At 36.4% G+C, this 24,883-nt stretch overlaps 2 protein-coding genes across 2 annotated transcripts; both read left to right on the forward strand.

Moving 5' to 3' along the window:
* Positions 1 to 216: 216 nt before the first annotated feature.
* Positions 217 to 5,756, forward strand: LOC109073159 (cytosolic phospholipase A2 gamma-like). The gene is made up of 9 exons (XM_042757242.1): positions 217 to 258; positions 1,305 to 1,407; positions 1,486 to 1,683; positions 2,725 to 2,883; positions 3,322 to 3,465; positions 3,575 to 3,652; positions 3,728 to 3,882; positions 5,020 to 5,185; positions 5,261 to 5,756. Exons 1-9 carry the CDS (start codon positions 217 to 219, stop codon positions 5,434 to 5,436), a joined length of 1,221 nt encoding a protein of 406 aa, XP_042613176.1. The 3' UTR covers positions 5,437 to 5,756.
* A 2,717-nt stretch (positions 5,757 to 8,473) lies between these two features.
* LOC109078955 (cytosolic phospholipase A2 gamma-like) lies at positions 8,474 to 23,909 on the forward strand. The gene is made up of 13 exons (XM_042757243.1): positions 8,474 to 8,497; positions 8,776 to 8,918; positions 9,003 to 9,204; positions 11,542 to 11,644; positions 11,733 to 11,873; positions 20,963 to 21,028; positions 21,110 to 21,157; positions 21,502 to 21,774; positions 22,035 to 22,160; positions 22,438 to 22,515; positions 22,591 to 22,745; positions 23,345 to 23,510; positions 23,598 to 23,909. The coding sequence occupies exons 1-13, from the start codon at positions 8,474 to 8,476 to the stop codon at positions 23,789 to 23,791; spliced, it is 1,719 nt and encodes a 572-aa protein (XP_042613177.1). The 3' UTR covers positions 23,792 to 23,909.
* The last annotated feature ends 974 nt before the right edge of the window (positions 23,910 to 24,883 follow it).

The following is a 24,883-nucleotide window of genomic DNA, read 5'->3' on the forward strand; positions in this document are numbered from 1 at the left end:
GAGAAATAACAAACACAGAGATTGAATTGGGTTGAATGTCAAAAATGAGAGCAGTATGTTCTTCTCTGAAGGTGCATGGCCTCCTTATACCAAGTCCACCAAACTAGAGACTGTGAAACCAAATCATCAGGGACTCAGCACCAAACTGGGGAGATGCACTGGCCAAACTGAAGAAATTTACTAGGGAAAGACCACTTCATGACGTCTGGGCAAACGATGGTTGTCACAAAATATAAAGAGGTCAAGTTAAAGAGGTCTGTAAATATTCAAAAAATAAAACGTCTTTATTGGAATTTATGTTTGCATGAAAAACCTTTAACATCAGTGGAATCTTTCCATTGCACTAAAGGTGGAAACGTTCTTTAGATCATTAAAATCTTCTGATGGTTGATAAATGATGGTTCTTATTGCATGGCTGTGACAAACACAGTTTGGAACCTTTATTTGTTAGAGTGCAAATAGAGAAAATAAGTAGAAATTGCATTTCTAAATATATTGCACAAATAAAATGAAATATCGATTTGAGTAAAGTAAAGTCCCTCAGATTGAGATTGTGATTGAGTGGATGACAGTTTACAGTATTTTTCTGCTGTATTTGTTGCTCTTGGCTTTTAGAAGGAAGAGTTTCAGCTTAAATATTATTTCAAACAGAAGACACAATTATTGTGGAAGCAAGTTTTGTAGTGGTTAAATAAAAAATAAAAATAAAAACTATAAAGACATATTTCAGATTGTGCCCATGTTACAATAATCAGATAAGTACATATATTATAAAATTCACGATATAAAATAATATAAATTCATTATTATTATAATAATTTGAGTGAAAAGTTAAAAGTATTAATTTATGAAAATGCATTAGAGAAGAATTGTGGGCCTTTTATTGAACATACCAACAGTAATTTTCTTGAATTATTATGAAATGTTAATGAGAAAGACTTGAGCATCATTTTGAAAAAAAAAAGAGAGATGAATATTGTTACAGCACTGATTAGTTTTTGCATGGCACTAATTATTTTAGTTAGAAATAATGTGTTTAATGCAAATGTTTAATTCTCTGTGAATATCTGTTAAAGTGTAATTTATTTCTGTGATGCGCAGCTGAATTTTCAACATCATTACTCCAGTCTTCAGTGTCACATGATCTTCAGAAATCATTGTAATATGCTGATTTGCTGCTCAAGAAACATTTCTGATTATTATCAATGTTGTGATGCTTTAATTTAAAGTGAAATTGTCTAAAGAAATTGTCCCCAGGCTCCTCTACAATAACATAATGCTGCAAAAAAGCATTTTCTCTTTAGATCAACGAACACAGACTCACAGGTCAGCGTAACAAGCACAATAAAGACCCGTTTCCCATCTACACAGTGATCGACAAGCAATGCAAACAGAACAGAGAAGGAGGTCTGTATTCGTGTGAGTGAGAGGGAAGAGTTAATGTGCTCGTGTCAGCTGTTATATGGAGGTGTTTTCTGTCTGCAGACCCCTGTTTTGAGATCAGTCCACATGAAGCTGGTTATTCCCTCATTGGAGCGTTTGTGGAAACATCCAGCTTCGGCAGCCAGTTTTACAACGGCCGTAAGATCAAGGACCAGCCTGAAATAGACATGCTGTACCTGCAAGGTAACACACTCTGTCACAGGAGAGTTTATTCATATTTTTGTGATATCAGCTTACACTGTACGCTACAGAACTCTGCTGACGTGAATTAGAGAATAGTCTAAACTAGACAAGCAGATTGATTATTGTTCCCTTTATTTTAAACTTCCTGTCTGTTGATATCATGCAGCTCTGTGTGGCAGTGCTATAGCTGATGGAGATGCGAACATTAAATACGCCTGGGAATATATAAAAGGTGCAGTTGCATTTGTTCTGAAGATACAGATTCTGTCTAAAGTTCACAGTCATATTATTATCACGTGAACTCTTATAACATTTGACCCCCCCCCACCCAGGTTTATTTTCCAGAATTATATCTAGCATAGAAAATGGGATGATTGAGGGAATGGAGAAAGGTAAAGCATTTCTCATTGCTTTGATTTACTGATTTACTTTTATTCACAGAGATTGTTAATCTATCTTTTATGTAAACAAACTGTCTTTTCATGTTACCCAATGGCAAACTAAATGCTAAACTCTATAAAGACAAAAATAAAACATGTATATGATGATTAAGATGATCTTTGATTTGATTTTAAAGACAGTGACACATACCACAGCTAGAATGAATACATCACAAGAATGTTTTAATTATGTGCATATTTAAAGATTAGTATTATATGTAACTTTAACATTTTATGCAAATTGTAATTTTTTGTAATATTGTAAAATACATATTACTTTTTTTGGGTAAAATACACATTACATACATCGATATATTGATATATGTTTAAAAAAGTATATTTAATTTTAAGTACAACAAAATATTGCAAATCACATTCAAGCTTCAAACATACACGTCTTACAAAAATTATAAATATTACATAAATATTATATAGTTAAGATGAATGAATTATGTCTATAAATATTTGCTCATAAAGTATACTTGTAAAACAACAAAATATTGTAAGTCACAATTTATAAAAATAACTATTTAGAAAGGTTGCATAATTAAATATAGTATAATTTAATTATATAATTAATGTAGTTTTAGCTTCAAATCAAAGCATCTTTAATGGGTTTTAGTGAGGGAAAGTGATTGCATTGAAGGCCTTTGTTCAGTATTGTTTGTTCAATTTGTGTTTTCTTCAACAGATCCAAACTCCCCACCTGTAGGCAAGTGTTCCCAGGTGCTCATGGATCTCGTGGACATGAATCTCTCTGTTTTGAATGGCATTGATCCTTTTGATCTTCACGAATCAATAAGAACAAATCTGAACGGTGAGCGTTTCCTAAAGTGTGCTAGAATTCATATAGAGGACAATATTTTGGACTATTTGTCACACTTAATCCAGTGAATATTCAGGGGTGAATAATAGGGGTAGAATCGACAATGTAATGATACAGTGAGGGTAAACATCATAATTAATTTTTTTCCCATTATATGCATTAAGTTGTCACAATCACCTGCTTAGGGACATGCACAGACCTTTTGAGGGCCATGTGTTGAAACTGAAAAAGCGCCCCCCATTTCATTAGCTAAATATCTGTAAAACATATATATATAACCTATGATACATAATGATATGTAATTATAACACTGGATTTTTAGTACAATTTAAACAAGGTAACATGCATTAATATCTATTTTGTTAAAAAAAAAAAAAACAAAGGAATTAAAACAAGACACATATTCATTAATGTTTCCCTCTTTTGCAGAGCTCACTGGAGGCAAAGATCAGCATATTTTTCAAGTGGAAAAACTAAATCTTGCTGATAAAGAAGCTGCACAACTGCATATGAGGAAGTATACACTGGATATATGTGCATTATTGAGTGTTTCCTTCAGTTTCTGGCCATTCGGTACGTTGGAATGTCATTAAGTCATTAAGCTTCCAGTCAGAATTTAAAAAGCCATCAAAATCAAACCTTTCCAAGAAGATTTATTCAGATGAGTGCGTTTGTATTATAGATATTTGCTTCAGCATTTGTAGGTGTGCGGTTCTGTGGATCTGGGGCAGAAAATATGACTTTCTCCAGAACATGACAGGTGAGAACAGGCGCGTTTTTTACCTGGCAATTAAAGGCAAATAATAAACACTGAATTCATGTTGTGATCCCTCAGATAAAACAGTGCCTCGTGCTCTTCTTGAAAGTGAGACTAGAGACTATATAGATGCCGGAGTGTTGCAGAACTCACCCTACTTCTCAGTGCTGAGAGAAGAACGAGACATTGATCTCATCATTTCCCTGGATTTCAGTGACGGCGATCCTTTCATGGTATTATATGCTTGTTTATAATTCTCTCTATAACAATGCAAACATACTCTCTTAAAAGACGATTTCCCCTAGAGATGTAAATTCTTTCATTATTTCTCACCCTCATGTCTTTCTTTAGATGGAGAGCTTGCTTCTTTGTTCTCATGACTTTCATAGTGACCCCCAGAGGTCACACTAACCTATATTCTATCAGGACGACTATCGTTAAAGATGATAGACAATTATCTTACAGTTTGGGTTGGCGGTATGTTTCTATTCTAGACAAGAACTCCCTGCGCATACATGCAGCCTAGCAGCGATAACCCCCCAAAACAAAACCATATGCAGATATCCCCAACACAAACTGACAGCGAAAATAGCAGTGCCTTAAGCAAATGGCATGTTGCCCTTAACCAATGACAAAAATTAGTACGTTGCCAAAACCTGCATGAGGTTTATCATTTTATAATTTTATTTTGTTTTTGGAAAAACCTGTATCTCAACTGTAAATCAATGGCTATTTCGTGGACTACAACATTAAAGAAAGCCATTATGACATGTGCATAAAGAATGTAGAAACACTGGACACAACTGTGGGGCACCATTGAGCAACAGCAGCGCAACAAACAAACCTCACGGTTGATTCGGGTAAATTGTATAGTTTCATTCATTCTAAATCATAAACAACTTATAGACGTTTTCTAAACGTCTGTTTGACATCTGATAGAAAACGTCCTATAGACGTATTGCAGATGAACAAAATATACTCTTTGACATCTGATAGAAAATGTGTTTTTGAAGTTTTGATGAAGACGTTAAATAGAGTCTCTGTGATGTATGTGTACTATCAGGGATCACTATGTCTAACGTTAGCAGCCAAATTTAGAAACCGTGTGTTCTTATCTGCTTTAAGACATATTTCCAGATTTCCATCTTTCTTTCATAATTGTAGGGGTTTTGATGTTGTTAATGAAATTTGCACGGATAAAGTGATCATCTGTAGCCAGATATAAAATAGCGCAGCCGAAGCTCAACATAGCTAATGACCAAAGCAATGTTTGCTTCTACCACTAGAAGTTATGTATAAGCTTTACACTGTAACTGAAATGTTTTATAACCCTTTTAATCAAGTAATTCTGTGTGATTTTTCCAATGCAGACAGTGAGAGAAGCTGCTGAGACCTGCAGGAAACGAAAGATCCCTTTCCCTGAAGTCAACATTCCCGATAAAGATGTGAAGAAACCGAAGGACTTCTATGTGTTCAAAGGCAAAAACACTCCAACCGTGATCCACATCCCTCTGTTTAATGTGGTCAACTGTGGAGGTAAGTTAAGGTTGTCTAGTTGAATATAACTGAAAAAAAAAACCTTGTGATTTAAGTGTATTACTGTTTCTTCAGATGATATTGACTCCTGGAGGTACAAATATATGACATTCAGTGGTCCCTACAATGCTGAGAAGATCAGTAAACTAATGGAGGTCGCCGGAAGAAACATCTCAAACAACAGAGCCAAACTGTTGAAGCATATTCGTGCGGCCATCGGGCAAAAACATAACAAACAACACTGTGACTAAACTCAGTGTCTAAGGAGAATCTAAATACAGACTTAACTGATTTGTATATCAGTCATTTTACAATACATATACAATTTATTTTTCTGTCCTAATAATCATTTAAGAGTTTTGTTGCTGAATGTGATCTGTGTGGCAGCATAAGAGCATCAGAGGTTAGTCGTGTTTGCATTTTATTTCTGTTTAATGTTCGAAATATTTTTGCTGTTTCAGTCCATTTCTTAACTTTTTTTTAAAACAATAAATAGCATCAATAATAACCGCAAACATTGGACTGAAACCATTATTGCTTATTAAAACATTGCATTAGCTACTTTTTTTGTTCCAATGAACTATTAAACTTCTAAAAAAAGAAAAAAAAGGGGGTCCTGGTCATTTGATATCAAACAGCATAAACGCTAATTAAAACTGATAATAAATGTTTTTATATATTTTATTTAATTTTGTATAATATTTTGGATATATTATTTTTGAAATAGATGGTCTTATTAATTTCACAAGGGACAAGAAATGTAACAATATTCAATTAGAAATTCTGGAAGCACACGCACACACACACATTTTGTGTATTATTTTGGATATATTATTTCACACACACACATACAGTATATACTATATAGCCTACATATAATATACATGATATAAAAAAATATATATATATATATATATACATATACACATATATATATATATATACATATATACATATACATATACATATATATATATATATATATATATATACACACACAAAACAAAGGACTCTTATGAACTTATGATCCTTTTTAATCAAAAACACAGAATAGGATGTCTGATATTTGAAACATTTATATTTCATAATATTCGAAACATTTATTAAATAGAATATCTGTAGTGGCAAAATTCAAAACTAACATTGTATGTTTTCATTGTAATTTTTTGGTTTTATTTTATCCATTTCACAAAATTATAGCTTGATGAAAATTACAATAAAAATATAGTTCACAAGTGAGATTTACCTTTAATGTTCTCTTAAGGCATTACCTGAAATTAAAGAAATCTGTCAGCTGAAATCAGGATCAAACCCTGGCACGCTATAAATGATATTGTATGCAATCATGGATAATATCTTTATGCAAGCTACTTCCTTATGCAACAATATACAGTACCACACGTTCTGATGTGCATGAAGGCTTTCCACTTTTTTCACTGAAAATAAGTCTTACATAAACATTTCCAATGCCACACAAGGTGAGGTGCATGAGGTGAGGCAACATAATTAGGCCTAAATGAAATATCACACTTTCCCTGGTTTCAGTGATTCATGTATCATTCACAACCTCACCCTCATGATGATGTCTAGACGTGCAGTGTAGTTTCAGAGCCCTATATAAGAGCCTCTTCTGGCCGAATGTCAGATAAAGGCCGCTGTGTTGTTATTGGTGTGGTGTTGAAGACTCACCATTTACAGAAAAAGTAAGTATATGTTTTAAAACTTTATGCAAATAATGTCAGGGCAATTTAAATCTTTCATGCATTAAATAGCATGCAATAACCTTATAATGAATGATTCCAGAGTTTTCAGTAATTAGCTTTAAAACCAATTAAACGTGGCCGATATTAGTGACATGCTACCAAAAGTGTATAAAAGTGTACAATAATGATGATGGAAAATTATTAAGGGATTCATATTTCAGTGTGACAAAGTTTTGCATTTTTTATGCATCAAAATCTTAACAATATTAGGAAATATACTATAAATAATTGTATGTTTGAAACATACTTCTGATATTTTGATCCAAAAATAGAACATTTAACATGACCATGTTTTTCACATTATTTAAATGTTAAATGTATCAAAGGTGTTTAATTTTTAAGCTGAAACATATTTCACTCAAACTTTCTACTTTATACAGACAATAGGTTTGCATTTACTTAATGTTAATGTTTTTCACGTTTCTTTGGTTTATCATAATTATCTGAAAACAGCTTTTCAGAAGTTACTGATTTGCTATATCTTCAAAAAATATTCATCTTAAATAATAGAAACTGACTTGACTCACTCTCTTGTTTTAGGGATGAATGCATCTAAACCCCAGGAAAGGTACGTTATCCTGCTCAGAATCCTAGAGCAACAGAAGCAGTAAAATAACACAATTACATTACAACAAACTGCGATATTTTGAGAAAACTGCACAAAATAAACTTTAGATTTAATTGCATTGAAATCTAGAATATTGGATATCTAAATATATGAAATAAGTCATGTTCAGGTCAGCACTGATCTGTCTGTGTGTGTGTGTGTGTGTGTGTGTGTGTGTGTGTGTGTGTGTGTGTGTGTGTGTGTGTGTGTGTGTGTGTGTGTGTGTGTGTGTGTGTGTGTGTGTGTGTGTGTGTGTGTGTGATCTCCTCAGCGGTAAGGTCAGAATCAGACCCTTTCTGAATAGGAACGAGCAGGAGTTTGTAGCCAGAAGGAGAAACACTGTTCTACAATGCCTGAAGAAGCTTCGGATTCAATGCAGTCGGGTAAAACATCATATGCTATACTTCATATTTCCGACTGCTTATATTGAAATGGCCTACAAATAATGTGTTGGGTGGTGGGTCGATGTGTTCTTACAAAATGTTAAACACAAAGACTCACTATTTCAAATAGCTCAGCACAATCAAAATCAGAATTTTGGTATCATTACATTCAGTTATTTTATCTAAAATCTATTAATGCTTAAATAACTTTTACAGTTTCTACAACAAACATTTGTAAATGGAAAGTGGCCCTTCAGAAGCTGGACTGGACACGCCTGAGTTATTGTAATAATTAAGTTAAGGACTGGAATGGGAAAGGAAGCTTATAAACTATCTCAGCTCTTTTTCCATTAAAGCTTTCCAATTAACCACTCACAAAAATATCCATGACTGTTACTTTCTCATAAATATAAGACTTGTTTTTGTGATTCTGTTCAAGCAGGAACTGGTTAAACGGAATTGAGAACGGTTAAAAGTATCACATTTAATACAGACTCAGAATAATGAATCAATACCTGACAAAGCTGTAATCAGGATGCAGGACTGCATCAAATCCCAGGTCAGGTGATTATGCTGTCAACTAATGTGAAAATTGCGTAAGCACTGAGCAATTATGCATAACAGGAATAAAGTGTAAATCAAGGGATCTGCTAAATGATGAGGGAAGACATTCCCTAATAAATGGCAAGCACTATGTTGGCTGTATATGGGGGGAAAATTAATTACACCTGTGTATGTTTTGTACTCAGAAGTTGCACATGGATGCCCTCTGATCTGATGTATGATACTTCTGATAGCATGTGGAAGCAGATGCTTTGAATGTTGTGTGCATTTCAGGATGCGGTGCCAAACATCGCATTACTGGGTTCTGGAGGAGGACAGAGAGCCATGGTGGGTTTGCTGGGATCCCTGGTTCAGCTTGATAAAGCAGGTCTTCTGGACTGTGTCCTTTATCTGAGCGGAGTCTCTGGATCCACCTGGTATGAACCCTGAGAAACAACAAACACACAGAGATTGAATTGGGTTGAATGTCAAAAATGAGAGCAGTATGTTCTTCTCTGAAGGTGCATGGCCTCCTTATACCAAGAACCAGACTGGTCCACCAAACTAGAGACTGTGAAAGACAAAATCATCAGGAGACTCAGCGGACCAGGAGTCAGCTTGAAAGACAAATTGGCCAAACTGAAGAAATATTACTATGGGAAAGATCACTTCAGCTTGACTGATGTCTGGGCAGTGATGGTCATTACGTCATATGTGAAAGAGGTGTGTAAATATTCATGACCAGGGATGGATTTTTATAGGTTTTATAGATTTAATTTTTATTCTTAACTTAGACAATTATAGGGTGGCATGAGGACAACAGCAAAGCAATAACGCAGTGTTCTTATGGATTTATGACCTGATCATACACATTTGGGTCATGAATGTGCAAAACAGTTGAACAGTGTCTTAGAAGGACCACAAAGTATTCATTTTAAATAGATAAGTTGTTGTATAAATACAGTATGATACAAAAATACTACATTGAATTAACACAAATAATAAATTGAACTTGATATGAATCTTTGAAATCTGAGATTGAAATCTTATTTCAAATAACAATCCACTGCAATAGCCTAAGACTTTGGTGATTAATTAATAATAGGTCTATACGAACTAAATCAAGTCAATTCACATTTATTTGTATTGTGATTTTTACAACAGGACTTTGCACCGTATCAAAGCAGTGTGTCTGGTGTTATCTGAGGACAATCGAGTTATGCGATTTATAAGATTCAAGATTTTTATTTGTCACATACATGGTTATATGGAGAGCATATGACCAGCAGTGAAATGTAAGTCAGGTCCGCTCCATGGACAATGCAATTATTAAAGAATTCAAACACAAGAAAATTATACAGAAAAATATTAGATGGAAGTAAGATAATAAAAAAAAATAAAATAAAATAAGATGCTTTTAAAAAAAAAATGTGCAGGACAGTATACTGTAGACTTAATAAATATTAAGATGAGCAGGAATGTACAAGAGGAGAATGTGCAAACAGGTTGTACAGGGTATTTACATAGCAGCAAGAGAGTAAAAAGTAAATAAAAATTATAGAAATTGCTGTATGCAAGTGTCAATGTCAGTATATTCAGTATCTTACTGATAATTAAGTGAAGTCATGTAGAGTTTAAGAGACTGAGTTTGAGTTTGATGGCCGGGGGGAAGAAGCTCCTCCTAAGTCTCTCAGTTTTTGCCATCAGGCTACGGAAGCACTTACCAGATGGCAGCAAAATAAAAAGAGAGGTATACCAGGGTGATCTGAGTCCTTAATGATTTTAACAGCTCTGCTTTTGCAGCGTTTGAGGTAGATGTAAAAACACACATATGTGTTTGATTAATGTATCTTGAAGTTCAGTGGTCAGCTGATGTTAATTCAGTGTTCCTAAACTGGACAACTATTTCTTTCTTTCTTTAATTTGACGCACTAAAAAGAACCGGTTCAGTCATTTGTTCCTGAATCGGGCTATAGTTTTGACTGTGGTAGTGTTTTTTTGTAATTTAATGCCAAGGTAAACAAGAGTTATACATTAAGCCTACATAACATAAAAAAAAAATGAAAGAACTTTGATAAATTAATTTAATATATTATGGCAATGCAGCTTTTCAGTCTGTGAAATGCATCTCCTAGACTTATATTTCTTTTTTCCAAGTAGGCTATTCCTGAGAATGAAATGTTGATGAATCTCAACATATTCTCTTCATAAAGACCCCAGATAACACAATTAGGTCTGCAAGATGTCTGTTAAAAGATCGCTTCATCTGGAAAGCATCTGCTGCCTTACATGCTAGCCCTTTTAGTATAGAGGTAATGGACCTAGCAGTAACAAATTTTGGAGAGAGAGAGAGAGCACAGGGACCTCGTCTCCAGCCCCAATAACACACCTCCGAACAAAAGAACTTAAAGTTTTTATTAAACCATAAGAATAAAATAAAAGGGAAACAAGCTTCAGGACGGGGCAAAGGCCAACACAAACAAAAAGATTTCAAACTCAGTTTTAACCATAACATACCTAAACATAAAAGAAAACTGAATAAAATGAACTTCCCTATCTCCTTGACTACCCAGATAACCAAGGGAAAAGCAATTAAAGAAAAAGGCACCCACTTCCCTACAAGTTTCCTTACAAAACACTTAAATTCTAAAACTTACAAGTCTCCAACTAAGTCCACAGTAGCACCAATGGTTAGCACTTAACAGACATAAAGCAGTATACAAACAGCAGTATACAAACATCTGATAGACCTCTTTCAGATGTCAGTTTTACATACCTTCTAAATCATTAACATCTTAAAGACATCTTCTATCGTTTGACATCTGATAGGAAACGTCCTATAGACAGATTGCAGATAAACTGTAAAAAATACGTCTTGCAGGTGGAATTGCATAGATGTCTCCGTGATGTACTATCAGGGTCTCTCACTATAAATAGATTTGAGCCTCAGATCCTTTTTAAGAGATCATTGCTGAGAACACATTAAGTAGGCTAAGTGTTGGTGACTGAAAAAATTTAATGTCTTACAACTGTCTCCTTACAAATGTGTTTTCTCTTTAGATTGACGAACACGCACTCACAGAGCAGTGGAACCAGCACAATAAAGACCCGTTTCCCATCTATGCAGTCATCGACAAGCAATGCAAACAGTACAATAACGAAGGTCTGCATGCATGTGATGTATGAAAGAAAGAGATAAAGGGTTAATGTGCACGTGTCAGTAGTTACAAGGAAGTGTTTTCTGTCTGCAGACCCCTGGTTTGAGATCAATCCACATGAAGCGGGTTATTCTCTCATTGGAGCATTTGTGGACACCTGCAACTTTGGCAGCCAATTTCACGAAGGCACAAAGATAAATCATCAGGAAGAATTTGACATGCTGTACCTGCAAGGTAGCAAACTTTGTCACAGAAAAGTTTCATATTCGAGTAACACTTTATTTGTAACATCAATTTACTGTGCATACATTGATTGCATGCTGTACTTAACTGATCTCGTAGTTATTCTAAATACCAAACGCTTCTCTGAAGTCTGTATTATTTGTTATTTCATAAAAATATTTAGCCTGGCTATTGATGTTATACACTGAAAAAAATTGCTTTGAATTTACCTAATTTTAACGTGTACATCGGTCCACATGATCAGAATGTGTTCAACTGACTGATTTTCCTTTTATCCTCAATGACTTATCGCTTGCCAAACCAAAATATTTCATTCACGTTAGACTACTTAAAATAATCATGTTGATTTGAGATATTATTTGTAATTCTTTATTGTCATTACACAAATGCATTGTGTACTGTTAAAGTGATTTCATTGTGTCAAGGGTATCAACTTGATCCATACAGGGATTTCCTACTGTGGTTGCAAACTACACAATATGCAATTAGGTATATATGGATGTGGTTCTAAAATGAACAGAAAGAAGGAATAATTACTAACTGCAATAGCATCCCAAATAGTACAGCATTATGCACACAAGCTAAGACATTCAGACAATATTAGAATAATTTTAGGATAATATACAGTGTATTAGCAATGGAACAGAAATTCTCTTTATAAAGTGATCGACTGCAGCCACAGATTACTAATGATTACAGTATAAATAGTCACCGTGATTGATCATTTAACACTAGACAAATTTTGTACACATGACGTCTTTCACTATCAGTCATGATTAGCTTAGCATTAAGAAGAGTCATCACAATATTAATCAGTGACTAGAAACAATCTCAAAGTGACATTAATAATAACAGTGCACTGACACATCATCATTGACGCACACCAACTAAAACCACTCAGGAATCATTAGAACAGGTGATATTAAGCAGAAACCAAGCACTAACAGTCCACACCTGACCGGAGCTTCTGGCAATTTCCTCATAATGCAATCGACGCTACTGCTGATGCAATACTTTCAATGAACTTAAGTGAGGGTGTACTGCCACTCACTTGACAGAATAGGTAATGCTTCCAAATTAACTATATACATACTTGATTCATTGAGGGCCTTTTGTACAGCCGCCCCCCAGTTTAGGCACTAAATTTGTCCCTGATAAATTGCCCGCAATTACGAGGTATTTGCATCATCAGGAATGGCAGGAAGTACAATCATCCTTGAAACTGGTCTGTTATAGGTCCGTCCCTTGATAAGCACTTCTGCTGTTCTGATATGCCCATCTGCACTTGCCATGACATTAGTGACCTTTCCAATCAACCACATAGCTCTAGGCAATTGGGGGTCTACCAGCATAATGGCGTTTCCAATGGCAATGTCCTCTACATCTTTCTGCCATTTAAATCGAGTCTGTAGATTGGGCAGATAGAATTTAATGAAGGCAGACCAGAATAAGTCAATGAGGATCTGACTTATGGTGATTCGGGGTAACAGGATCAATATCTGAGATGTCAGAGGATAGTTATCTTTATAGGATATAAGCTTGGATATAGGCTTGGAGTTCAGTATTTCCTCTACCTCAGTTAACACCATCCCTGAGGACTTACTCTGTAACAGATTGAGCACCAACAGAAGCATACAGAGCTGATTTAACAGATCATATCTCCCATTCCCATACTCCTCCGAAATGAGTAGCTCCAGGTGGGTTGAAGTGGAAGTGAACTTTCTGCTTCGCTAATTGTTGCTGTAACTCAGGCGACATACCTTTGAAGGCTTCATGCAATTCTCTCTCTCCATCTTTAAAATTAATCCTTTGATCAGACCAAAGTTCAAAGGGGGTCCCTTTATATGCCACAAACCTTCTAAGTGCCATGAGGAAGGAATCAGATTCAATACTTGATAATATGTCTAGGTAGACACATCTGGTTGTCAAACACTTCCAAATTATCCCCCACCTCTTCTCCACTCTCCGTCCAATCTTCACTGAGAAGGGTCCAAAGCAATCCATCCCTGTGGAGTAAAATGCAGGCTTAAATAACTGAAGTCGAGCTACAGGCAAGAGTTTACTGTTAAAAGGGAGAGGTTTACCTTGTTTCAGACATTGGAAGTCATCAAAGAAACTATCCAGCTGAGATACTCTCCACTGAAGTCTTTCTGTATGTAGGAAATCTTCAGCTGTTAGCGGCTCTCCACTTGCCACCCCATGAACACATTGTGCAGTAGCTTCCAGTAGTTCTTTGTAAGTTGTAAACTGGCTGGCATCAGGAATTCCTGTGTTGGAGGTCACTACATTTAGGGCGCAGAACGTTGACTTGACTTGAAAGGTTTTTTCTCCATTCTGTCACCGATGGAGTTTTGGTTCCCTGCCACTGTCGCCTCTGGCTTGCTTAGCTGGGGACACTTCATTTCCAGCGATATCGTTGACTTGACTGCAAAGATACTATTTAAACTGAACTGAGCTGGATGATGCATCACTGAATTCAATGATGAACTGCCTTTAATTGAAAAATGAGTGTTTACCATGTATTGTTAAAAGTGCTATATTAATGAAGGTGACTTGACTTTACTTGACTTGTGTAATTCTGAGACATCCTTCAGAGAGCTGTCAACAGGACTCTTTGGCCAGTGATCAGAGTGCATTAAGAGCAATGGGGGTCCATTGGTCCATCTGTTTGGAGTGGCCGGATCCACAAGTGATTTTCCCTTTGTTAGGTCATCCACAGGATTCAGAGCAGAGTCCACGTACCTCCAATCCTGTGGACTTGTGGTTTCTTGTATGTCTGCAATCCTGGTGCCAACAAAGACTTCGAACCGGCAGGACTCTGACTGCAACCAATTAAGTACTGTGGTGGAATTGGACCACAAGGTAATCCTGTGATATTCAAGTGTAAGTTCTTTTCTTAGCATCTCTGCAAACTGAGCTCCACAGAGTACGGCACAGAGTTCAAGTCTGGGAACTGACAACTGTTTTTTGGGTGCAACTCGTGAGCGTGCGATTGGGAATGCTAACTGTAACTTGTCTTGATTGTTCTTTGTTCTCAGATATGAGTCTGCACCATAGGCCCTATCTGATGCGTCACTGAACACATGTATCTCTCTCACTACAGAGTCATTGTCCATTTCTGGAGTCACATAGCATCTGGGAAAGGTAATAGAGGAAAGAGATTTAAGTTAGTCCTACCTGGATTAATACTTTTGCTCTGGATGTGTAAGGTAGAATGAAGCCCAATGGGTCATATTGACTGGCAAGGATGCAATATAAATTGCGCATTGTGGGTGGTCCATACTCTAAGGGACAGTGCTTGTACCTAAGAGTGTCAGTGGGTCAGTGCCAGTGCAGACCCAGAGTGGATTCAGGAACTTCTGTTTCCCTTTGTGACAACCACAGTTCAGTACTTGTAGACTGAGCCTCATTAGGTAGATGGCTTACCACTTCAGGGTGTTTTGAGGCCCGCTGTCGAATGTCAAATCCTCAGATGTCAATGTCAGATCTCTGCAGAATAGGTCGCTGTTCGTTCTGGATCTTTCAAGAGATGCCTTTCAGATCTACGAAGGAGTGGCATTACCGTGTCTTCAGAGGCATTTAAACTTGTCATGTTGGATTTACGTAAGTGGGGTAGCATACCTCTGGATCTCATTTACGTCAACTCTCATAGTTCCTTTGTTCAGAATTTCAAGGGCCACCTGATCCTCTCTGGAGCGAGTTATTTGTTTCTTTTTAGTGTAGTGTAGTATTTCCTTTTTTCATAACTTTGCGACATTTCTCATCAGCTCCATTTGCTTGGTTGACAAAGAGGTGAAAAGGACCTGCTGAGGATGAAAAGGATTCAGAAGGAGCTTCGCTGGACCCTGTAGTGTCCAACCCAGTCTCGTTTTGATGGCGGCTGGCCCGCCAGGGTGTCCCAGGTTAACTGGCTCGATTGGGGTGATTAGATGAGGCTGATCAGCACCATTCAGCAGGAGTGGGTGAATTTTCTCAAAGGACTGAATCGGAAGGCCCTTTAGGTGTTTGTACTTACTTACAAGGGCCTCCATAGGATAGGATTGTTGAGCTAATCCCAGGTGGCCGGCTGTAAAGGCTTACTTGATATGGTATGTCTTTTGTGGTTGCGCCACTGGAGAGATACTTAATGAAACCTTAGTTCCTCCTCTTCACCTTTCAGATTCAGTTGCAGGGCTGCAGCAAACAAGATGGTGCATTCGGATCCATCATCTAAGATGGCATAAGTGTCCAAGGTGTGGTTATTATATCTCAACAGAACTCTGACTACCTTGAGCAGGACCTGGCTATCTGTTCCAGGTTTGTCCAGGTATAATATTTCCACAATGGAACTTGATGCTGGGGAAGTATCTTTGACTGACCTGTAATTTATGTCATGGAGTATCAGCAAATGTTTCCCTTTACACTTGTTACAGGGTTTCTTCAGGTTGCACTGTGCAGATAAATGTGACCTTCCACACTTCCAACAGCGTTTGTAAATCTGAATCCATTGCTTCACTTGTTCAATCGTGAGCTGCTGAAAATTGATGCACTGACTAAGGAAATGGTCTGCATTCTCACAATAAGGACAAAAGGCTTTACTTTTCACCTTGTTCTCTGGCGAAGTGGCAGGTTTAATTGGAGAGGAAGTTGTATTTGTGGCGAGGCTGCCTGCTCCATGCAGTACAGTGGCTGGTCTTGACCTTTGCTCTTTGTGTTTATCAGTCCTTTGCTTTGGCCATCCCCTTGCCTGAATGTTTCCCACTACATCACTACTTTGACACCACAATTCAGCTTGCAACCATTTGAAGAACTCTGGAAGTGTAAAGCTTGAGGCTTGACTAGGCAGCATTTGTCTCCTGAAAGCAGCTCTTAAATCAGGTGGCAGCTTGGTCAGCAGGCAAACTACATGAGAACCGCACCTCAATTCGCTATCCCTTTCTGGTCCCAGGGATTTCAGCAGTCCTACCAGGGCTTGAACTTGTAATGAAAACCTTTCAAAGCCTTTAGGGTATCCTGGAAGGACATCTGGTGCGTCCATTACTCGAGCAATCTTATTCAAAGCAAGTTGATGAGGCTTGGAACCTGAACAACTCTGATGCGTCCTCAGGTAGCAAATTGTGAAGCACAAGCTTCAGGCGAGAAAAATCGCTTGGATCTTTTTGCACCAGGTAGGGTATACTGGGCTTAGGACCACAGTATTCTGCAACTGACTCCTTTAGCTGAATGGAAGGATGCCCTAACCAAGAAGGCTTGGGTCTCTGAGCAGGGAGTGGCATTGGGTGATAGTTCCTATCGATCTTTGATCTCGGTGCAGGCTCATAGCTGCTCTGGAATCTGTCAGATGGCTTATAAGCCAATTAGCAGCATACTGACAGGAATGTACATACCATTGTTGGTCAGGGTATTCATAATGCACAGGAGGCAGCTCTTTATAAGGCTGTGGTGGTCTGTGTGATGGTCTGCTAGGGGTGCCTTGCTTTGACGCTACTTCGTCTCTCATGAGCTGTAACTGACCCATCATTTTGTCAATCAAAACCATCATGCTGTGTGGCTCAGTCAGGGAGGCTCTCTGCTGCTGATGTGGGTAACTTGGGTCATTAGCACCATGACTCACATCCCTAATAGAATAATGTGGAGTCCTAGCTGTCAGTGAATAAGGATCAGGGGAAACCACGTATTAAGGAGAAGCATGCAAGTCAAGCAAGGCACTTTTTCCATACAAGGTCGGTGGAGCACTGGTACTTATTTGACCCTTAAGTGCACTGTGGAGGCAGGCATAATATGAGTTGTCTGCTCATGAAAGGGAGAAGAAGCTCAGGTAGCTTTCTAATAACAGTCTGATACTTTGAGGCTCTAAAGGACTGGGCCCTTGAATCTGGAAGGCAGGGATATAATGTTAACTCTGATCATGTGTTTGACTCTCTATGTGGTGTACGATGTGCCATCTGTTGTGTATCTACTCTGCTATCACTGGATTCCTGTTGTTGTCTGTGCTCATACCATGCTGTGCTTAAAGGATGAAGATGTCCACTACATGGCCGATAACCTCCATAGTCCACTTCAAAATCATCAAAGTAGGCAGGGTGACGTGTCTGACATTTTGGCCATACAGATTCTGAAACAGTTCCTCTCTGATGCTCATCAAACATATTGTCACCGTGTCAAATCACCTCCAGCTCAAAGGACCACAATTTGTAGAAGAGATAGGGATTAAATAGTTAGCTGGTAATATGTTGCATTCGCTACAGGATATCAGTCACGACACAAGGAGACAGTATCAGGTTGATGTAGGTTTACTTGTATGATTAGGATTCAGAATCAGAATCAGCAGTCACCACGGTATGGCATACAGGGATTTCCTACTGTGGTTCCAAACTACACAATATGCAATTAGGTATATATGGATGTGGTTCTAAAATGAACAGAAAGAAGAGATAATTACTAACTGCAATAGCATCCCAAATAGTACAGTATTATGCACACAAGCTAAGACATTCAAACAATATTAGAATAATTTTAGGATAATATACAGTGTATTAGCAATGGAACAGAAATTCTCTTTATAAAGTGATCGACTGCAGCCACAGATTACTAATGATTACAGTATAAATAGTCACTGTGATTGATCGTTTAACACTAGACAAATTTTGTACAAATTACGTCTTACACTATCAATTATGATTAACTTAGCATTAAGATGAGTCATCACAACATTAATCAGTGACTAGAAACAATCTCAAAGTGACATTAATAATAACAGTGCACTTACATATCGTCATCGACGAACCAACTAAAAGCACTCAGGAATCATTAGAACAGGTGATATTCAGCAGAAACAAAGCACTAACAGTCCACACCTGACCGGAGCTCCTGGCAATTTCCTCATAACGCAATCAACGCTACTGCTAATGCAATACTTTCAATGAACTTAAGTGAGGGTATACTGTCACGCACTGGACAGAATAGGTAATGCTTCCAAATTAACTATATACATATTTGATTCATTTAGGGCCTTTTGTACAATACATGTACTTTAGACATGTTCAAATGTGTGAATACAAAATCAAAATTGTAAAATTGCATCTGGCATTGACAATAAAGGCAAAAAGCAAGAGCCTAACCCTAACATTTTTTTGTATTGAGTTGTCAACTTTACAAATTAACAAATAGAGGACTGAGAACAGTTGCCATTAATTGATTACACAGAAGAATAAAAAAAAAAAAATAAATGCTGCATCAGCAGCATATTCAAACAAAAATACATAATATATTGTCAAATTGGATTAAGAACGGCAAGACATTTATAAACCTACTATTAACTGTTGTCAGTGTCGATTAAGAACAGCAAAGACATTTGTAAAGCATTAACTGTTACAGTAGACTTAAAAGCATGGATACAAAATAGCAAACTGTAAGAACAAACTGTGCAGTCTGAAGAAAAAAAAGCATCCAAACATGGCACAAAGTGAATAAGTTAAAATGGAGCAATAGCTTGTTACAGTTCACTGCCAAGGTTAACCATGCATCTTAAAGGGTTAGTTCACTCAGAAATGAAAATTCTGTCATTAATTACTTACCCTTTGTACATCTTCAGAACACAAATTAAGATATTTTTGATGAAATGATGATATTTGATGATATTTCAGACCCAGAAACGTAGTAAGAATATCAGTAAAATGTGACATCAGTGGTTCAACCGGAATTAATAAAGCTATGAGAATACTTTTTGTGTGCAAAGAAAACAAAAATAACGACTTTATTCAACAATTCTTCTCTGACGAGTCACCTTCTGCCTCCATTATGGGGAGTATCACAACGCATGCATGTGATCGCAATACTGGTGAGGTAGAACATGCATAAGCTGCACTTTGTTTATGAGCAGAGGAAGGCACATGCATGCATTGTGGTACTCTCCATAACGGAGGAAATCAAAAATATCTTAATTTGTTTTCTGAAGAAGAATGAAGGTCTTACAGGTTTGGAACGATAAGAGGGGGGAGTAATTAATGATAGAATTTTCATTTTTGGGTGAACTATCCCTTTAACGCTTTCAAGAACAACACCAACACCCTCTGGTTCATCAGAAGCATGTTGTTTGAGAAAGTAAATCCCAACAGTGGTGTCTTCGATGACCTCATTGATGCAGGCTTCATTCATGCCCTGCACAAAACAAACAAATGTAAATGTATGGAAGTAAGTCCTATTAACAGAGAAAAATCTAAAACACTGTTTTTTTTTTTATTTCTGATGTTTAAGATTTTTTGGAATGACAACATTTATAATGCAACTGTATATTTTGAATTATGTGTAACTTAGTCATAAAAATAAAGATTTAACAGCCATACAAAAGTAAATTAAAATACTTTAAAATACATATAAAGCTTGAGTGTGTGCACAAAGATGGACCTATAAAAGGATTTTTATAATCAGTTAATAATTAAAAGACAACATACAAATTCAAAAAGTAAAGATGAACATACTTGTTTTAATGTTTTGTCATAGGGCAATAAAAACGCAAAACAAAACGAGAACAGACTAAATCTAATGTTCAGAACACTGCTTATTTTTTTATTATTATTATTATTTTTTTTATTATTATTGTGAGAGATGGCGAATAAGCCAAATTAGCCATCTGACATGATAACAGGGATTTTCGCTGTGTAGGGCAAGGGCAATTCACACTGTCGGCAAAGTTTCAATGTACAGACAAACTGTAGAAAAGCAGTTTCTGCTAAATCTTCACAACTTTTGGATCTTCACAATCGATTTTATGTGATTGTATTATTTTTACTCATTATGATGCACGAATGATCAAACTCAAATTAAAGTCCTGTTCAACAGTTCAACAGGAAAATGTAGCCTAACTAGGCTATTTGATATGCAATAAACGAGGGAGTGGGCCTTCATTTTTATTTTTTTAGCCTATTTTTCTAAAGATGTAGCCTACGTTTTCGTATTAGAATTAACTTAATAAAATAATTACGAATTGCCATGAGACACATCCTTGTCACTTCTTTTGCAATTCAATAATTAGGACTACAAAATGTCCACAGGTTTATTTCACTCTTCAGGTTTGTTGATATTGAGTGTTTTTCCTGCAGCTCTTTGTGGCAGCGCTTTAGCGGATGAAGTGGACATTAAGAAAGTAAAGTGGCAGAAAATAAAAGGTGAACCACTTTTTTTCTGAGGACTGAATTTTACTTAAAGTCAGCAGATTTTTCATTATCATCCTTTTTTATGTTTTTCAGATTTCTTTCATCATAGAGAAACAATAATACTTGAGGCAATGAGGGAGGGTAAAGAATTTCTCACAGCTTTTATATAGGCCTACGTGTTTTTAATTAAGGACTAAAGTGTTTTTAAGTATTTATTTAAGCATTAAAGCTTTCTATTTGGCATGCTATTGACGCTATGATAGGTTTGCGTGCATATAATACGCAATGTCTTGGCATGCATATGCAGTTTTGGTGTACACCTATCCCACACCCCTATCCTAACCATTGCATATCATAATGCACGCCAAATAGAAATAGAAATTTGTGGCATTGATATGCACATTCATGAGATCGGGTTATAATTTGACTGTGGTAAAAGTGCTTTTTTGCAGTGTGTTCATCTTTATTTAATATATATTGGACAGAAGAGCGTGAGAGGAGTGTGAGGAGACATAAAGCGATGACAAGAGAGAGGAAAACTGATTTTGCGGCGAGACACAAACTCATGCAGCGTCCCCAAGAGCTAGTGCGTCCTTTCTCAGAGCGCTCCGAGCATGGGTTTCCTTCAGATGATCCAGTCTCCCCTCCTGTAGACCAATGTTACCGGGTACTCATGGATCTTGTGGACAGGAATCTCTCTGTTTTGAATGGCGAAGATCCTTCTGCTCTTGATGAATCCATCAGAACAAAATTGAAAGGTAACCATTACACCTCACAGTCAGAAGACACAGATTGAAGAAGAATAGCTTTTATTTTTGGAAATATTAAATTCTGTCTAAAATAAAAGCTGTATTTCAAATCATGTCTGCATTTAAAAATTGTCATTTGTATGTTGCTTTGAATAAAAGCATCTTACATTATAAATATGCACATATAAAATGTATTATGGTCTGTAATGGATAAGGTAACATTAATAACATGTAATAACACAATCATCTCATGACCCGTTTTCTTACAGTCCTCTCTTGTGGCAAAATCCAACTTGTTCCTATGGCAAAGGAAACTTCTGATAAAAGAGCAAACAAGCATTTCACCTTGGACGTGTGCAACGATTTGAGTAATTTGATCGATATCTGGCCATTTGGTAGGTTGAACTGTCTCTAAAATTTGAATTGCATATAAAATGTCCATTCATTTAATGCAATGCATATTTGGCAGTCATTTTAAATATTAAATATTTTAAATATTGAGCATCAGTATTTACAATATGCACGGTAAGTAGGCCTAAGTTGTAAAAAAAAACTTGTTCTGAGGATCCTGTAATGAAACAGTCAAAATGATTGTTGATAAGAACCTAAGAATCATTTAAATAAATGAAGAACTATAGAAAATGCATTTTGAGAAGTATAACTGTTTTACAGATGCTTGGATAAGCATTTGTAAATGCATGGACTATTGGATCTGGGGCAGGAACTATAACTTCCTCCACAACATGAGAGGTGAGAACAGACCTGCTAAAAACTTGCAATTCAGTGAGAATAATATAGGGACTCATTTCACACTGTGATTGATAGATGATGCAGTGCCTGCTGCTCTTCTGGAAAGTGAGACGAGAGACTATATAGACGCCGGACTGTTGCTGAACTCACCCTACATCTCAGTGCTGAGAGAAGAAAGAGACATTGATCTTATCATTTCCCTGGATTTCAGTGAAAGCGATCCTTTCATGGTAGGCCTATTTTATGCAGATAATCCTTTATCCATCTTCCAAACTGGGTTTCTGTCTTACTCTGAATCACTACGGTAAGCTAAGTTTATATTTTAGACCTGTCTTACATATGCCATTCTCCCGTGCGTGTCATGATGGGAGAAAAGAACCTTTTCGAAGATTTGAATTAATTGAACCATTTGTTTTCGCAAAATGATTCACTGTTTCGAAGCGCTCGGAACACCACACATTGATGACACCTGCTGGTCAGAACAGTGTAAATGCAACTGAAGCTCAGGCCAAACATGCATAAACACAGCTTTTACAAACCCACTGCAAATATTTCTATCAAAGTGTAATATATTTAATGGAATTAAAAATAATATAATACCATTAAATATGTGTCTGTGTAATGCGTTCTTTTATCAATTTTCAGGGTTTGTTTTGTTTGTTCTATGAATGGCTCAGCTACAGCAAACAGGCCATTAACATTTGTACCCATTTCAACACTGACTGTGGTTTTGAGATCCATGATGATACACAACTTAGAGTATTTACACTGATCATCCTGTTTAAAAGCTCACTTTTAATGAAGACTTTATCATGCATTTCTATTGCAGACAGTGAGAGAAGCTGCTGATATGTGCAGGAAACAAAACATCCCTTTCCCTGAAGTCAACATTCCCAGTGAAGATGTGAAGAAACCGAAGGACTTTTATGTGTTCACAGGCAAAAACACTCCAACCGTGATTCACATCCCTCTGTTTAATGTGATCAACTGTGGAGGCAAGTTCAGATCTTACAGCGGTCCTAAATAAATCAAATATCACTGAAATAAATTGTTCTGATTTAAGTATGTTACTGTTTCTTCAGATGAAATTGAGGCATGGCGGATAAAATATCGCACCTTTCAAGGTTCTTACAGCGCTGAGATGATCACTGATCTTATGGAGGTTGCTGGAAAAAACATCTCAAACAACAGAGAGAAACTGCTGGAGCAGATCCAGGCGGTCATTCAGAAAAAAATATTCAGACGCTTTAACAATTCTGGATGTAGCCTCATATAGACTGAATATGGACTATAAACTGATCTGAATAACAGTCATTTCACAGTAAATAGTGTTTAATGTTTTTGTCTTAATTATTAATTAAATTATAAGCATTATTAGGCTACCTTGTCTGTTAAATGTGATTAGAGTATCATGTTTGCATTTTAATATGTTCATAATGTTTCTGAATTCTTGACTTTCATTAAGCAATAAAGTGCTGATTAAAAATCAAATCAATCATAACACAGGCTGGATTACAACTACGACTGCCAATTTTAAAAAATAGTGTTATTTTTCTTCTGTTCTATTGAATTTATAAACTGTTCTCTAAAAGTTATGTTTTGTCTCGGTCATTTGATAGCAAAAGGCACAAATGCTCGTAATGGTCCTGAATGCTGATCAACCCTGCTAAAACACACAGCTGCCTTATACATTTTTATAATTTTTACTTTCTTTCATAGTATTTTGAACACTGTGTATTTGAAATGGATGGTCTTATTAATTTCAAAAGGGTTATGGTCAGTGCTGGGAAATTTGCTTTTAAAAGTAATGCATTACAACATTGCATTTCTTAGTTACTTTTTATAGAAAGCAATGCATTATGTTACTTTTGCATTACTTTTTGTCACCTGACCTGAGCTGGCCTTGCTTATTTATTTTTAATAACAAAAAACCCAAAAGTTATATTTTTGACAACTGTAAAGGCGCTTTCACACCAAAAGTGAAATGAATTAGCCTCAGGCTGAAGGAAGTGCCTCTGTCTCTGCACTTACTCCCGATTTCTCACAACACGAGGACAGAAAGAAGAGATGTCAGTGAATAAATAGGAAAAGTAAAGTAACTGATATTTTCTTGTAAATTTAAAACTAATGCATTACTTACTAGTTACTTGGAAAAAATAATCTGATTAATTAACTTGCAATGTTTCAAACCTACATCAGACGCCAGCGACACAACAAAAGACAACAGAACACATTATATGTTACCAAACTCTGAATTGTGGGATATAAACTCAATTGCAAGAAAAAAAGTTATAATTGTGAGATAAGAAATTGCAATTGCATTTTACATTTTTTATTCAGTGGTAGATACAAGCTTCCACAATATATT

Source organism: Cyprinus carpio, chromosome A5 (assembly GCF_018340385.1).
Source record: "Cyprinus carpio isolate SPL01 chromosome A5, ASM1834038v1, whole genome shotgun sequence".
Lineage (NCBI taxonomy): Eukaryota > Metazoa > Chordata > Actinopteri > Cypriniformes > Cyprinidae > Cyprinus > Cyprinus carpio.

Bases quoted from the DNA above. Each gene is read 5' to 3' on its own strand.
- LOC109073159 (XM_042757242.1), top strand. From the start codon at position 217: ATGGTTGTCACAAAATATAAAGAGGTCAAGTTAAAGAGGTCT. The intron at 259-1,304 runs GTAAATATTCAA...TTTTCTCTTTAG, and splicing joins AGGTCAAGTTAAAGAGGTCT to ATCAACGAACACAGACTCAC. The intron at 3,653-3,727 runs GTGAGAACAGGC...GTGATCCCTCAG, and splicing joins CTTTCTCCAGAACATGACAG to ATAAAACAGTGCCTCGTGCT.
- LOC109078955 (XM_042757243.1), top strand. From the start codon at position 8,474: ATGCAGGACTGCATCAAATCCCAG. The intron at 8,919-9,002 runs GTATGAACCCTG...TCTTCTCTGAAG, and splicing joins GGAGTCTCTGGATCCACCTG to GTGCATGGCCTCCTTATACC. The intron at 11,874-20,962 runs GTAGCAAACTTT...TTTTTCCTGCAG, and splicing joins TGACATGCTGTACCTGCAAG to CTCTTTGTGGCAGCGCTTTA.